Here is a 16,834-nt window from a genome sequence, read left to right as displayed (position 1 = left end):
TCTTGAGGGGAAATAACTTCTATCGCGTTCTCTCTAGCTTTACAACATATTGCATGGTATAGGCCACTGAATTAAGCTTTTAGGTTTTAACACATCCAAGATCAATTCTGTGCCCTTACGAGAGTTATTATTTTGGATTAACAATTATATTATGTACAATTTATTTTCAGCTACATATAAACTCCCAACCCTTTGTTCTTATTATAATGGAATTGTTTTAGTACCATATTTGCATTTTAAGTTTTAATATAGTCGCTGCCTTGTCCCTTTCTGATTGTCTATTCAAAATAGTTGTATCTAGGACTCGAAGAACACAAAAGCATTCAAGTGCTATCACGAGTCGAAATATAGATATATATATTTCAGACTAAATCAATACAGTGCCCTCCATAATGTTTGAGACAAAGACCCATCATTTATTTATTTGCCTCTGTACTCCACAATTTGAGATTTGTATTAGAAAAAATCACATCACATGCGAAATAATAATATTGACCACCACTGCTATGCCGATGACACTCAAATCTATGTAGCGCTATCACCAAATGACTATCGCCCCATAGATCTGCTGTGCCAGTGCATTGAGCAAGTCAAAGACTGGATGTGCCAACATTTTCTCCAACTAAATAAGGACAAAACGGAGATAATTGTTTTTGGTGCTAAAAAAGAAAGGCTTAAAGTAACCCAACACCTACACTCTCTGTCCCTGAAAACTTCAAACAAAGCCAGAAATCTTGGGGTCATTATGGATTCAGATTTAAATTTCGACAGTCACATCAAATCAGTAACAAAATCGGCCTACTATCACCTCAAAAACGTAGCAAGATTAAGAGGACTCATGTCAGCTCAAGACTTAGAAAAACTTGTACATGCCTTTATTACTAGCAGGCTAGATTATTGTAACGGTCTCCTTGCAGGTCTTCCGAAAAAAACTGTCAGGCAGCTACAGCTTGTTCAGAACGCTGTTGCTAGAGTTCTAACAAAGACCAAAAAATTTGAACACATTACACCAATTCTTAAATCCTTACATTGGCTCCCTGTATGTCAGAGAATTGATTTTAAAATCCTGCTGCTCACCTATAAATCACTACATGGTTTAGGACCAAAGTATATTACTGACATGCTTCCACTATATAAGCCTTCTAGACCGCTAAGATCTTCTGAAACCAACCTGTTAGTGATTCCCAGAGTAAATACAAAACATGGGAAAGCAGGATTTAGTTATTATGCAACAAATAGCTGGAATAAACTTCCTGAAGATTTAAGACTTGCCTCAACTTTGACCACTTTTAAAACAAGACTGAAAACTTTTATGTTTACTTTAGCTTTCAGCTAAATCTTAACTACATTGCACTTTTAACTTTTGCACTTTTTATAATGCATTTTTAATTTTTCTTTTCTTTTCTTTTAGTTCTATTTTATTTCATTTTATTATTTCATTTTATTGTATGACATGTTTTTATGTGAAGCACTTTGAGTCTGCCTCGTGTATGAAATGTGCTATATAAATAAAGTTGACTTGCTTTGCCTTGCCTTGCCTTGCCTAAAGTGCACATTGTCAGATTTGAATAAAGGCCATTTTTACACATTGGTTTCAGCATGTAGAAATTACAGCAGTGTTTATACATAGTACCCTCATTTCAGGGTACCATAATGTTTGGGACACAGCATTGTCATGTAAATGAAAGTAGTCATGTTCAGTGTTTTGTTGCATATCCTTTGCATGCAATGACTGCTTGAAGTCTGCGATTCATGGGCATCTCCAGTTGCTGGGTGTCTTCTCTGGTGATGCTCTGCCAGGCCTGTATTGCAGCCATCTTTAGCTTATGCTTGTTTTGGGGGCTAGTCCCCTTCAGTTTTCTTTTCAGCATATAAAAGGCATGCTCATTTGGGTTCAGATCAGGTGATTTACTTGCCCACTCAAGAATTGACCATTTTTTTAGCTTTGAAAAACTCCTTTGTTGCTTTAGCAGTATGTTTGAGATCATTGTCTTATTATAGAATGACCTGCCAGCCAATTAGTTTTGAGGCATTTGTTTGAACTTGAGCAGATAGGATGTGTCTATACACTTCAGAATTCATTATGCTACTGCCATCAGCTGTTGTATCATCAATGAAGATAAGTGAGCCAGTTCCTTCAGCAGCCATACATGCCAGGCCATAACACCTCCACCACCGTTTCACAGATGAGGTGGTATGCTTTGGATCTTGGGCAGTTCCTTGTCTCGTCCATACTTTGCTCTTGCCATCACTCTGATATGTTAATCTGTCCACAAGACATTTTTTCCAGAACTGTGGTTACTCTTTTAAGTACTTCTTGGCAAACTGTAACCCGGCCATCCTATTTTTGCAGCTAACCAGTAGTTTGCATCTTGCAGTGTAGCCTCTGTATTTCTGTTCATGAAGTCTTCTGGTAATTGACAAATCCACACCTCTCCTGAAGAGTGTTTCTGATCTGTCGGACAGGTGTTTGGGGATTTTTCTCTATTATAGAGACAATTCTTCTACCATCAGCTGTGGAGGTCTTCCTTGGCCTGCCAGTCCCTTTGCGATTCGTAAGCTCCCCAGTGCTCTCCCTTCTTCTTAATGGGCCTGTCCCACTTAGGCGATTTTTCAGCAGACTGCCAGCGACTGTCAAGTTCGCGGCACTCGCCTGAAAAACTGGGAATTGGAACGGTGACTGTCAGAGTGGAACACACACTCAAACACATCGCAAAGGCGGGGGCCAGGGAAAGCGGGGGAGCGCTGTCTGAAATTCACACGGTGCAAAGCCAAGGTGATACAGGCACACACTGCGATGAACAGGAAGGTTAAAGATGGTTAGCACAGTGTACGATAAGTCCTTTAAAAGAGGGGGGAGGGGGAGTGAAGAAGGGGGCGGAGAAGAAGGGAGAAGGAGTGGAGACACTTTTAAGAAGCCAGACAACTTTTAATAAGCCAGAGATACAGAGCTGTGAAGTTTAGCAGGCATTTAACATTACCGGTCGGTTATCCTTGGTTCTGAAAACTCATGCTTACGTTTTTCCCCCAATGAGCCAATGAAAATGACCGGTCAGCAAAGGCGATTAACTAAAACTACCAAGACTACCTCGACTACCCATAACTACATGGCGACCCCACTACCACTGCACCCACGACTACAGGATTATCGATTTTCTCCATTGTGACCAATTTTTGGTCGCAGAATTTTTTTAACATGTTGAAAAGATTGCGGCGACCATACTGAGGCCACGACTAGTTACCAGACTCCAGGAACTCCATGAAGGAGACTCACCAGAGATCACCAACAAACATGTGGTGACCATGTGGCGATCATGAGGCGAGCGCAGTCTCCTGCACTTGCCTAAAAAGTCGCCTATGTAGGACAGGTTCTTAATGATGTTCCAAACAGTTCATTTTGGTAAGCCTAATGTTTGGCTGATGTCTCTAACAGTTTTATTCTTGTTTCTCAATCTCATAATGGCTCCTTTGACTTTCATTGGCACAACTTTGGTCCTCATGTTGATAAACAGCAATAAAAGCTTCCAAAGATGATGGAAAGACTGGAGGAAAGACTAAGTGCTGAGAGCTCTCTTATACCTACATTAAGGAGGCAATTAAACTCACCTGAGCAATTACAAACGCCTATGAAGCCATGAGTCCCAAACATTATGGTGCCCTGAAATGGGGGGACTAGGTATAAACACAGCTGTAATTTCTACATGGTGAAACAAATTGTATAAAAATGCCCTTTAATAAAATCTGACAATGTGCACTTTAACCACATGTGATTTTTTTCGATTACAAATCTCAAATTGTGGAGTACAGAGGCAAATAAATAAATGATGGGTCTTTGTCCCAAACATTATGGAGGGCACTGTACCGTCTGAATGATTTTTAACCTGGATCAAGTGTAAGTGATAACAGCTTTGAGCATCCTATGTTATAATTTAAGTAGTGAGAGGAGGAAAATCCAATGGGCAGCTGGAGAGTGGGAAGGAGGGGCAATTGACTGGCGGAAGCTGAAACAAGAAATCCAGCAAATCAAAAACTGCCAGTGTCACCACTAATGTACAGTCTTTCCGTGCTACCTTCTATGAAATAATTTGAAGGAGAAAACTTTGAGTGTGTTTTCTCTATTTCTTGTTCCTAGAAAATATATGCGAGTTCGGTAAACTTTTGTAACTTTGTCGATGCCAAAACATGGCAACACTTGTGTACTGGCTGGGTGAGGTCTGCGACATGATTTTACTGGGTTGCATGGGTTTTCTCTAAGATCTTCCACAATCCAAAGACATACACGTTTGTTGGTTAATTGGCTTGGTATAAATGTAAATTGTCCCTGGTATGTGTTGGATAGTGTTAATGTGCAAGGATCGCTGGTCAGTACAGACTCGGTGAGCCGAAGGGCCTGTTTCCGCACTGTATCTCTAAACTTCACAAAACAAAGCATTTCACTGAACCTTGGAATATGACAATAAAGTATAATTGAATCATTGAGCTCAGTGGGAATAGGATATTGTAATACATCCTGCTTTCCTGGATGAATCCAGAGCATACTGATAACAGCTCCCTTCTCTTTAACAATTGCAAAGATACTTGGATGGGTGGCCAACCATCTGATGAAAGGGTGTGCAACACAGTATTGACCTTACACTGATAAACCTGGCGCACACAGCAATGGTGCCACTGGACATGGTGGGTTCCTTTGGAACAGTGGGCGTTAAGAACACAAGCAGTCAGATCAACTCTTCCTCACTTGAAATGAGCTTAGCAATGCATGCATTCAATAAAAATTGCCAGAGAAGGCAGGTACAGGATACTGAGTTGGATGATCAGCTATGATCATATTGAATGGCGGTGCAGGCTCGAAGGGCCGAATGGCCTACTCCTGCACCTATTTTCTAAGTTTCTATGAATTCCAACCAGGAATTACTTCTGCATTACAAAGAAAGCGCAAACAACAATTTCATTCAAGAGCTGCATAAATCATACTTTTCCTTTTCAGGGCAATTAACAAACTGCTTCCCTTCTCTATTAGTGTGCAAAAAAATCTGATATTTTAACAGTGGGGATGGGGATAGGGATCTGGCACAAAGACCCAAGTCCTGGGGTAGATCAGTCAAGATCATATTGAATGGTGGGGTAAAAGTTGGGGTTGAATGGCCTACTCAACTTGGGACGACAGATGGCACAATGGGCTAAGTGTTCGGCTGGCAACCGGAAGGTAGCCGGTTCGAATCCTGCTTGGAGTGCATACTGTCGTTGTGTCCTTGGGCAAGACACTTCACCCACCTTTGCCTGTGTGTGAATGTGTGTGAGTGATTGGTAGTGGTCGGAGGGGGCCGTAGGCGCAGAATGGCAGCCACGCTTCCGTCAGTCTGCCCCAGGGCAGCTGTGGCTACAGAAGTAGTTTACCACCACCGAGTGTGACTGAGGAGTGAATGAATAATGCGATGTAAAGCACCTTGAGTATTAGAAAGGCGCTATATAAATCCCATCCATTATTATTATTACGCTGCTCTAATTTCCTTGTGTCCATCTCTACAAATGTTACAATGTGATATGATAGAATATTTATCCTAGGAGACAAATTAATATCAGTCTCAGTCTACCCCACGACAGTAGGTGGAGAGGTTATAAAGTTTGATAGCCACAAGGAAGAAGGATCTCCTGCGGTGTTCTGTCCTGCATCTGGGTGGAACCAGTCTATTGCTGAAGGTAGACGAATACTTCCATAAAAGCATTAAGCTGCAGGGCTTTCATTACGTTGGAAAAATAGCAGATGAAGTTTAATCTGAGCAAGTGCGAGGTGTTGCAGTTTAAGAAATTAAATATAAAGGGAAAATATACAATTAATGGCAAGACGCTGAACAGCAGTGAAGTACGGAGGGATCTTGGGGTCAAGTCCATAACTCCCTGATAGTGGCAACACAAGTAGATAGAGTGGTTACGAAGGGGTATTGTATGCTTGCCTACATAGGTCAGGGCATTGTGCATGTCAGGAATCCATGCTGCAGCTTTATAGGACATTAGTTAGGCTGCATATGGAGTGTTGCGTGTAGCTTTGGTTGTCCCATTATTTTAGGATGTGGACGCTTTGGAAAGGGTGCGGAGGAGACTTACCAGAATTATGCCTGGATTAGGGATAATTAGCTACAGGGAGAGGCTGGACAGACTTGGATTCTTTTCTCTGGAGCGCCTTAGGTTGCCTGACCTGATTGAAGTATATGAAATTATTCAGCATAGATAGGGAGATTAGGATAGATTGTCAGAATATTGTTCCCAGGTTGGAAAAATCAAATACTAAAGGGTATAGCTTGAAGGCAAGAAGAGAAAAGTGTAAAGGAATTGTGCAGGGCAAGATTATTGTTACCCAGAGGATGGTGAATACTTTGAGCGTGCTGCCAAGGGTGGTGATGGAGACAGATACGATACTGGCATTTGAGACGTTGGATACAGACATGGATATGCAGGGAATGGAGAGATATCGATTATGTACAGACAGATATGAGTTGGTCTTGGCATTATTTTCAGCTCACACATTGTGGGCCAAGGGCCAGTTCCTGCACTGTAGTGTTTTCTGTTCTACGTGTCAAACTCTGTGATGTCCCCATATAGAATACAGTTGATGCTTTCTATCTATATTAGCAAATGTATACAATTTTGTTTGCATTTCCCCAAATATTAAATTTGACTCTACATTCATACATAAGGGTTTCAATTTGATTCTAGATTGACCCCTTCACAAAACTTACGGGAGACAGGATTGAAAATGTTCATCTAGTTCCCAAGTCAAACCTACCTCCGCACTCAACCCTCAGCAAGTGCCAGGACTCCCATGGTCTGCCAATCCCTATCATCAGCTAAAGATCCCAAGCGCGGTAGTCCTGTTGGACTAATCTCAAGATTGATTGAGAAAGCAGAGGGTTTTCCACCCCGTGATATTGGTTAGAAACCCAGGCATTGGAGTGGACAGGTCAGCATTTACACAAATGTTTGCATCAACGAGAGGAATCTTCATCCCTCTGGCCCTGCAGAGCTCCACACAGAGATTCATCATTTACCTTCTCCTCAGTGTCAGAGCGAATCATTTTCAGTGACTGGCCATGGCGCCAGTGTGTGAAAACCAAATTTCCCTCTTGGTCCATTCCATTTCCGGCACTTTGTTGATTTGACGGAGTTTCATACTGGAGAAGAGGCAAAGATACCCATTTATTCTTACACACTCCGTGATATGGAGCCTGCTTAATCTAAAGGGTGGCATGCAATGGCAATAACAATACAACCCAGATGTTTAGAAAATACTCCTTTCTCAATCACAGAATAAAGAAGCATTCACACCTTTGCAGGTGGAAGGACAGAAGAGCATCTGCCTGCACTACTGAATATTCACTTGCTTGCTTACAACTGCAAGAATTTACATAACTATTGAAAGTGAAGTTTCTCTGTTACCCAAAAGAAGCAACAAGTAGGTGGCACAGCTGGGGGGGGGGGGGGGGGGGGGGGGGGGGGGGGGGGGGGGGGGGGGGGGGGGGGGGGGGGGGGGGGAACTGCTGCCTCAGGTTTGATTCTGACTTTGGTTGTACTCAGGGCAGAGTTTCTTCACTTACCTCTCCTAAGGTCAAAGCGTAGCGGATGAGTGCGGGGGTTTCCTACGGGTGCTCTGGTTTCCTCCCACATCCAAAAGACATGCGGGTTTATAGGGTAATTGGTCTCTGTAAATTACCCCTGGTGTGTAGTTTGTAGATAAGAAAGTGGGATTACATAGAACTAGTGGGACTGGGTAATCAAAGGTCAGCGTGAACGGTACTTGAAGGGCCAGTTTCTATGGTCTACCTTTCAATTAATTAGACACAAAATCCCTTTAGCTCCCATAAACTAGAATGGGACTTAATAATAATTGTAACATGGTGGCCAAAGGGCAGATGTGTATTGACCAGTAGAGACAGGCTGTGACGGGGTCGAAGGGCCTCTTTCCGCGCTGTATCTTTAAGCTAAACTAAGACCAATGTCTCTGCTCTATAACATAACAAAGTAGTCCTGCCAAAGAAAGTTGAAAAGTGCACATCATGGCTCTTTCTGCTCAGTGTAGCATTCCACAGCCCCAGCATAGTTTCTTTCCCTCTCAACTTCCCTCATTCATCTGCTTCCAACTCTTCACCACTCCAGGAAGATCAGCTCACTCTCTTAAATGGCAACAAAAGCATCACATGGACATCCTTGGTTCCCCCTTTCCTAAACACGTCCCGTGTTCTACAAACTTACAGATGAATATTTGCTTCCTCATTTTTCCAGTTCAGATGATAATTCATTGTATTGCAACATTAGCTCTCTCTCCACAAATGCCACAGTGCATACACAGCATTTTAGTTTTATTGCATGAGCAATAAACCAAGCAGTAATGCTTACAAGCTTCTCTACAGTGGTTGTAAATTAATCTCCGAGTTTACCAAAAAATGTTTGTCACAGGTTCACTCAAAGAACTCGTGTTTCTCCAACAAATGTTCCTGTTTGGCAGAAGAGTAAATTGCTTTCGGCACTATAACAATATTTCACAGTTACGCGGATAGATAAGGTTGGAGGGATATGGGCCAGACGAGGGCTGATGGGGCTAGCATTGTTGGGCATTTTGTGCCAAAGGGCCAGTTTTTGCACTGTGGGTCAAAGGGCCTGTTCCCATGCTGCATCTGTAAACACATGAACCCAGAGCATGTGGCTTTCTACCTCCACAGCAGTGTTTTCCCTTTCCACAGCAGCCATTGGTACACTTGCTGTTGAGATGAGTGCCTTTTTTGTGGCCACTTATTTAGAAATCAGGGTTAGCATCAAAAATGATCAGGTAACTAATTTCCATCCTCAAAAGAGCAAGTCAGTCCAATGTTTAATTAAGGAGAAGGCACAAGTCTGGCTCCACCTCTTCCTCCCCACAGACTACAGCTCTTTCCCTGAATCCCAGCTAGGTGGCGATTCCTGTGTCAGCAGCTGTTCCACTGCAACAGTTTCAGAGTGCAGACAGCAGCAGCGCTCTGATCTCTGCAAGAAAAGTTGCTGCAGGCACTCAGGCTGGGCTCCTGCACCAAACTTGTTGCACAACCAGAACAACCAGGCAGTTTAATGTAAAGTTTTGCAGTCAATGCAAAACACATTGTAGAGTATAATACCTACCAATTAAGAAATGAGCATCAAGCACATTATCTACGTAAGTGCTGACACAATAATACAGAAATACAGCGTGGAAACAGGCCTTTCAGCCCCCGAGTCCGCGCTGACCAGCGATCCCCGCACATTAACACTATCTACACACTAGGGACGATTTACAGTAGCCAATTAACGTTTGGCGTGTTGGAGGAAACCCGAGCACCCGGAGAAAACCCACAAGGTCACAGGGAGAACGTACAAACTCCGTACAGACTGTACCCATAGCAACTCTACTGCTGCCCCACTGTACCAGCCACTTATTAAAATACACATGCCATTTCCAGGTGGACTGGTCTTCCATGGAAATGGGCCCAATTCCACAAAATCGTTCGTAAAACAATTTTTATACTGACTCGATGCATTAACAATGGTGCAATTAGGGCCAAATATATGCCAGTGCCCCATATAACGGGCACCTTATGACAGACACACGATTCAAGGTTCTTTGCGGTTCAATTGCCAATAGTTCTGACCATTCTTACCTGTGGAAGTTCCCACACTGATTTATCTTCATCTGGGTTATAATAATAAAACTTCCCACTGGCATCTGTGTGCCTGATCCACTAGGAGGAACAAAATAAAACAGAGGTCAGACTATATCACTTTCATCATACAGCAGGTTGAAATCCTACAATAGAAGTAATGTCTGACGAATTGTCTAAGATGTTGGATAGATACAGAAAAGTTATGGAACCGTTCCCAGGAATTGTTGAAAGAAAGAACTGCAGATGCTGGTTTAAACTGAAGATGGGCACAAAAAGCTGCAGTCACTCAGCGGGACAGGCAGCATCTCTGGAGAGAAGGGTAACTTTTCGGGTCGAGACCATTCTTCAGACTGAAGCGTCACCCATTCCTTCTCTCCGGAGATGCTGCCTGTCCCGCTGAGTTATGGGCCTGTCCCACATGCAATTTTTCAGTGGACTGAAAAATCGGCAAACAGTGACTGTCAGAGTGGAGAAAGAACACCCGCGCACACACGCGCATACACACACACGCACACACACACAATGCTTCCTTCACCAGCCCGTGTGAATTTTTTAGACAGCGCTCCATCCGCTTGCCCTGTCTAAAAAATTCACACGGTGCAAGCCATGGTGATACAGACCCACACCGTGATGAAATTAAGACGGCTAAAGCACAGTGTATGGTAAGTCCTTTAAAAGAGGGGGGAGGGGGGGGGGGGGGGGGGAGAAGGGGTGAAGACAACTTTTAAGAAGCCAGAGATACACAGCTGTGAAGCTCGGCGGACATTAACATTACCGGTCGGTTATCCTTGGGTCTGAAAACTACTGCTTACCTTTTTTTTCCACCAATGAGCCAATTAAATTCACCGTTCAGCACCGGCTACAATCTACGAGAACCTCCGAGAACCTTCGACCTCCTGGTGACCCACCTACGGCTCGAGAATTCTCGCTACTCTCCATGGCGGCTTCATTCTAGTCGCCGCTAGTGTTTCAACATGTTGAAATATTTGCAGCGACCATAATGAGGCCGCGACTAGTTCCCAGAATGCGGGAACTTCTCACGACCATGAAGGCGACTCCCTGGCAACTACCTGCAAGCATGTGGCGAACATGTGGCGACTGCATAGTCTCCTGCAGTCGCCTAAACAGTCGCCTAAGTGGGACAGGCCCATTACAGCAGCATTTTGTGTCTATCCCAGGAGTTGTTCATTGCTGAAGCAAAATTGCAACAATGATGCACCTACAATCCACCCCATGTACATAGTTCAATGGCAGCACCGAGCCACCGAGCTCCAAATAGAGACGTAACTCCCCAAATATGAAGCACAGAAAGGTAACATTCAGACATATCAATTAGAAAGGCAAATGAAGTAATTGGGCCTTTGAAAAGTGACAATTGTAGAATGGTAGGATATCGTCATTACGGGCTTCTTTATTCCCTGACAGTGGAGAGATCATGGCCACTGGGTTATCCCATACCTGTACAGTCAGAGTCATACAGTATGGAAACCAGCCCTTCGGCCCAACTCGTCCATGCTAACCAAGATGCCCAATCTCAGCTAGTCACATTTGCCCATGTTTGTACCAGAACCCTCCAAACTTTTCCCATCCATGTTCCTCCAGCACACAGTTTGTTTCTGCATATCAATAGCAATATATATTTCCTTTGCAGGATGTTCAAAGAAGATTCAAAAGGTTGATTTCTGGTTTATGAATAGGTTACGGGGAGAAGGCAGAAAAATGGGATTAGGAAGGAGAGATACATCAGCCAAGATTGAATGGCGGAGTAGACTTGATGGGCTGAATGGCCTAATTCTACTCCTATTCCTTATGACTTTATTACTTTAAGAGGAACAATTGATTAGATTTGTCCTAGACTTGAATGAAGAAACAAAATGTGGGATATTATCAAATCTTACAAGATACAGCAGGTAAATTCTGGCAAAATATAACCCCACATGTGGGTATCCAGAATAAAGTTGAGAATATCTTCAGAGTAAGAGGCAGTCCATTTAGTATCAAGATGTGGAGAAATTTCTTCTCAGAGAGTGTTATGAATATTGGGATAATGTGGAGGAAAAATCATTGAATATCTAGATGGACCGATGTTGAATAGCCTCAACCAACTCCTCTGGAAACTCATTCCATACACCTCCCACCCTTTGTGTGAAAAGGTTTCCTCTCAGATTCCTATTAAATCTTTTCCCCTTCACCTTAAACTGATGTCCTCTGGTCCTCGATTCCTCTCCGCTGGGCAAGAGACTCTGTGCATCTACCCTATCGATCCCTCTCATGATTTTATACACCTCTATAAAATCAACCCTCATCCTCCTGCCTCCAAGGAATAGTCCCAACACACTCACCCTCTCCCTGTAGGTCAGCCACTCTGGTCCTGGCAACATCCTTGTAAATCTTCTCCATACCCGGTCTTCAAAAAAACTCAATCAGATTTGTGGGACACGACCTCCCACGAACAAAACCATGCTGACTATCCCTAATCAACCTTGTTTGACTAAATGCTCGTATATCCTATCCCTCAGGATACTCTCCAGTAATTTTCCAACTACAGATGTTTAGCTCACTGGCCTATAGTTCGCAGCATTTTCCCTGCAACCCTAGAGGCGCAACATTTGCCATCCTCCAGTCTTCCGGCACCTCTCTTGTTTTTAATGACGACTCGTAAATTTCAAAGAGGGCTCCCGCAATTTCCTCTCTAGCTTCCCACAATGTCCTCGGAGAAATCTGATGAAGCCCTGAAGATTTGTCTACCTCTACACAACGGTACCTTCAGCACCTCTTCGACCGTAACTCTGACTGCTCTCAAGACATTTCTATTCACTGCCCCTCAATCCTGCTGTCTTTCTGCTCAGTAAATACAGAGGAGAAATACTCATTGGGGACCTTGCCCATCTCCTGTGGCTCCACACAGAGGTGACCGCTTTGATTCCTGAGAGGTCCCGCTCTCTCTCTAGTTACCCTTTTCCCCCACTTATGTATTTATAAAATCTCTTGGGATTGTCCTTAATGCTACCTGCCAGAGCTAACCACTGGCCCCTTTTTGCCCTTCAGATTTCCTTTTTTAGTTTGCTCCTTAGTTCCCGAAACTCCATCAGGGATACACTTGATCACAGCTACCTATAACTGTCCCATGCATCCTTCTTATTCGTGACCAGTGCCTCAATTTCCCACGTCAGCCAAGCTTCCTAACATTTGCCTGCCTTGCCCTTCACTCTAAGCAATATGCTGGAAAACATATAGAAAGGAGAGCTAAACGAGATCAGATCAACTATGAATGAATTGCATGGCAGAGCAGACTCAAGAAACCCATTTCTCTATTTCTGCTCCTTTTTCTTAAATTGTAATGTTAGGTGATGCACGGCACATGCTAAACTATGTTGGTATGCTTGCAGCCATTAAGGTTTAATAGGAATCTACGGGGTAACATTTTCACACAAAGGGTGATGGGTGTATGGAACAAGCTGCCAGAGGAGGCAGTTGAGGCGGGGACTATCCCATCATTTAAGAAACAGTTAGACAGGTACACGGATAGGACAGGTTTGGAGAGATATGGACCAAGCGCAGGCAAGTGGGACTAGTGTAGCTGGGGCATCGTTGGCCGATGTGGGCAAGTTGGGCCAAAGGGCCTGTATTCCACACTGTATCACTCAATGACTCGATGGTGTTTGTCAATAGTGAACTTAGCTGCGATTTTACTCACAATTAAAGCCGCCTATCTCCCTCTTTCTTCATTATGAGTCCATTAAGAGGACAAATGTTATAAATGTGCGCCAGAGATCAAAACTACCAGTCACAAGCACTGTCTTTTAGGACAATTAATTTGCATTTCAAACTTCTAAATTAAAACCTGTTCTGCAAGAATTTTTCACAAACTCCATTACAGAAGCATTGCTGATGCTGAGCTGATAAATTCTTCAAGAGAAGACTAGAGACCCCACCACTGGTGGGCAATCATTGGGACAAAGTTGGACATTACGTTACAATGTCGTTTCTAGATACTATGGAAAAATGTAATGGTTTCACCTTCAGAATACAAACTTAAAAATGTCATACATCTTACTTGATGCTATCACTGTACAAAGACATGCTTCTTACTTTTGTGTGGGTAACTTCATTTGTGTAAAGCATCTGCCCTTCTTGGTCCAACTCTATAAACCAGCCTCGTGGAGCCTTTGGATCAATGGACTGGTATACAGACATATCCATTGGTGACTGTGGCTCGCTGTAATCCTCCTGTGACCAGTTGGAAGGTTGCCGTCGATGACCCAGATATCCAGGAGGGCTCCCCACAATTATCTCTGGATAATCTTCTTTTGGAGTGGGAGGCTGAAATGAGAAGAGCATGAATTGAGTGTTCAGAAAACAAAATGTGTGCAGCATGTTTTTTTTTTACGCAGTGACTGGGACATGCAGCCAGAGATGACAGTGGTACATTTTAACCACTGCCACGGCCAAGTTGGGTCAATGCAACATTAATGATACATGAATGGGTGATGTTTTGGGTCAGGACCTTTCTTCAGACTGAGCGTCAAGGGAGAGGGAAACTAGAGGTATGAAGAGGTACAACGAACAAATGAATGCAAGGAATGCAAAGAACAAATCAAAGCCAGCAACGATGATCAAGCAAAGGTGGAGCCCACAATGGTCCATTGTTGGTTGCGGAGAAGGTGATGAGTAGTGGATACAAACAGTGAAACTCAGCAGGACTACTGTGAAACTAGCTGGATGACTAGGGTGGTGGAGAGACAGAGAGAGCGGGAATGCAGGGGTTAACTGAAGTTAAAGAAATCAACATTCATACCGCTGGTAGTCACAAAATGCAGGAGTAACTCAGTGGGACAGGCAGCATCTCTGGAGAGAAGGAATGGGTGATGTTTCTGGTTGAGACCCTTCTTCAGACTGATTCATAGCGCTGGGTTGTCTCAGTTCATAGCACCCGAAATACGAGGTGTTGTTCCTCCAATTTGCACTTCTCATCAATCTGGCAGTAGAGGCGGCCCAGGGCAGGAAGCTCAGTATGGGAATGGGAAGGGCAGTTAAAGTGTTTGTCAACCAGGAGATTGTGTGGGCCTAGACAGACGGAGTGAAGGTGTTCAACGAAACGATCACCCAGTCTGCACTTGGTCGTACTGATATATAGTCCACACCTAAAACAGCGGATACAGTAGATGAGGTTGGAGGAGGTGCAAGTGAACCTCTGCCTCATGTGAAAGGACTGTTGGAGTCCCTGTACAGAGTAGGTATAGTAGGTATGTTGCAAAGCCTACCTGAAGCGTCGCTGAAAATCTGTCGCTGCAGGTGTGCGCGATTTTGGCGCCGTTTAGAGGGGGCGGGTTTAAAACGTGATTTTCTCTAAGCTGTTCCAATTGAAAATGTTCAGCCTAGTTAATTATTAACGAAAAATCGCTGAAAGACCCCGTCGCAAAAGCTATTATTAGGTTTAAAGGCCTCGAATAATAGTTATAGTAGTTTAAAAATCAATCTCTAAACCCGCGACCGCCAGCAACCGCAGGGTCTCATAAAGCAAACATCTGAAGGTAGGCTGTATATTTTTACATTAAAAAGGGCTTCTAAAGATCCCTTTATACAAAGTTTAATATTGCGAGTAGCTCATTTTGGGCCCATTATATCCCGCAGTATTTTTCTCGGCATTTGGGGGCACAAATCTACCGCAATGTGAATGTTCTAAACCAGCGCGTTCCACAGGATCCCACTAGAAAGCTGATTTAAATGGGCATTTATTTACAGCAATTAAACACTAAATTCCTTCCATTTGGCCTATAAATTAATGTAAATGAGATTTTAAAATCATGTTTTATTGTGAATTATTTGTGAATATTATTTGGACATTTAGGCTATTTAAAAATGTTAATCATTTATTAAGAAATGGATAGATGTTTAGATCTAGTAATTGAAGTCTGAAATTAGCTACAATTAGGTACCTAACTAATTATATGCTTTAATTTCAGGTCATCCAAGTAAGATTATTTTATATTTGTTTCAGAATGCTTCAATCTATGATAACTGAAAATTTCATTCAGTTCTCTTAATTTTTAAGAAAGTTATGGGCTTTTGACTGTTCACGATCACAGCTTTTTTGTTATGTCCATAGAAAATCAATAGGGAACAAGATGCTCATTTCCCAGTATGAAAATGGCCATAACGTTTTAAATACTTGAGATATGAAAGTGAATTAGGTGTCAAATTAAACTTATTTTTATGCTTTATCTGATGGGATAAATTACAGACTTGATTTTAAAAATCTCAAAATTTTGTAACATTGCTAGGTATAGGGCCAGGTGTTGCATCTCCTGGGGTTGCAGGGGTAAGTATCTGGGGAGGGGGTGGTTTGGGTGGGAAGGGATGAGTGAAGCAGGGAATTGCAGAGGGAACAGTCTCTGGGGAAAGTGGAGATGGGAAGATGCGACTAGTGGTGGGTTCCCATTGGAGGTGGCGATAATGTCAGAGGATTATGCGTTGATGGGTTTTTGCCAAGATCTTCGGTTTCCTCCCACACTCCAAGGACGTACAGGTTAGTAGGTTAATTTGCTTGGTATAAATGTAATTTGTCCCTTGTGTGTGCAGAATAGTGTTAATGTGTGGGGATCGCTGATCGATGCAGACTCAGTGGGCCGAAGGGCCTGTTTCCGCGCTATACCTCCAAACTAAATGGGTAACCAAGGAGAATATACTGTAGGACTGTTCAAGGATAAAGGACGAATTTATGCTTGTAGTAAGAGGATGTAGTAAATGTGTACTTTGCATCTGTATTCACCAAGGAGTAGATCATAGAGGACAGTGATATTAAGGGGCACACTAATATACACGGGCAGTTTGAAATCAAGGGGGAGGTGGGGCTGGGGCACAAAGAGCATTAAAGCGGATTAATCCCCAGGGCCCAATGGGATCTATCCCATGTTATTGGGAGAAGCAAGAATGGCGAATGCAATGGCCAAAGATCTTTCTCTAGCCAAAAGCGAGGTCCCTCAGGACTGGAGAGTGGCCAATGTTATTCCTTCGTTTAGGAAGGGAAATTGAGAGAATCCAGGTGATAGACAAAAAGAGATTACTCCAACTCAGCGGGACAGGCAGCATCTCTGGAGAGAAGGAATGGGTGAACGTTTTGGGTTGAGACCCTTCTTTTGACTGGTTAGGGATAAGGGGAACAAGAG

The 16,834-nt window shown here is 43.2% G+C and overlaps 1 protein-coding gene across 3 annotated transcripts in view; it reads right to left on the bottom strand.

Annotated features, from left to right (window-relative positions):
* Window positions 1-16,834, bottom strand: part of LOC116982109 (rho GTPase-activating protein 12) — a 251,518-nt gene that overhangs the window by 42,524 nt on the left and 192,160 nt on the right. For all 3 annotated transcript variants that reach the window (XM_033035433.1, XM_033035431.1, XM_033035432.1), the window contains exons 4-6: window positions 13,758-13,988; window positions 9,663-9,743; window positions 7,047-7,169 (exon numbers count right to left, since the gene is read on the bottom strand). In XM_033035433.1, the coding sequence (XP_032891324.1) occupies window positions 7,047-7,169; window positions 9,663-9,743; window positions 13,758-13,988 (435 nt within the window). The remainder of the gene's footprint in view (window positions 1-7,046; window positions 7,170-9,662; window positions 9,744-13,757; window positions 13,989-16,834) is intronic.

The sequence above is a fragment of the Amblyraja radiata genome, chromosome 16, assembly GCF_010909765.2.
Source record: "Amblyraja radiata isolate CabotCenter1 chromosome 16, sAmbRad1.1.pri, whole genome shotgun sequence".
In the NCBI taxonomy this organism is placed as follows: Eukaryota; Metazoa; Chordata; class Chondrichthyes; order Rajiformes; family Rajidae; genus Amblyraja; species Amblyraja radiata.
The sequence above is the reverse complement of the archived record's forward strand: the minus strand, read 5'-3'. Positions and strand labels throughout refer to the sequence as shown.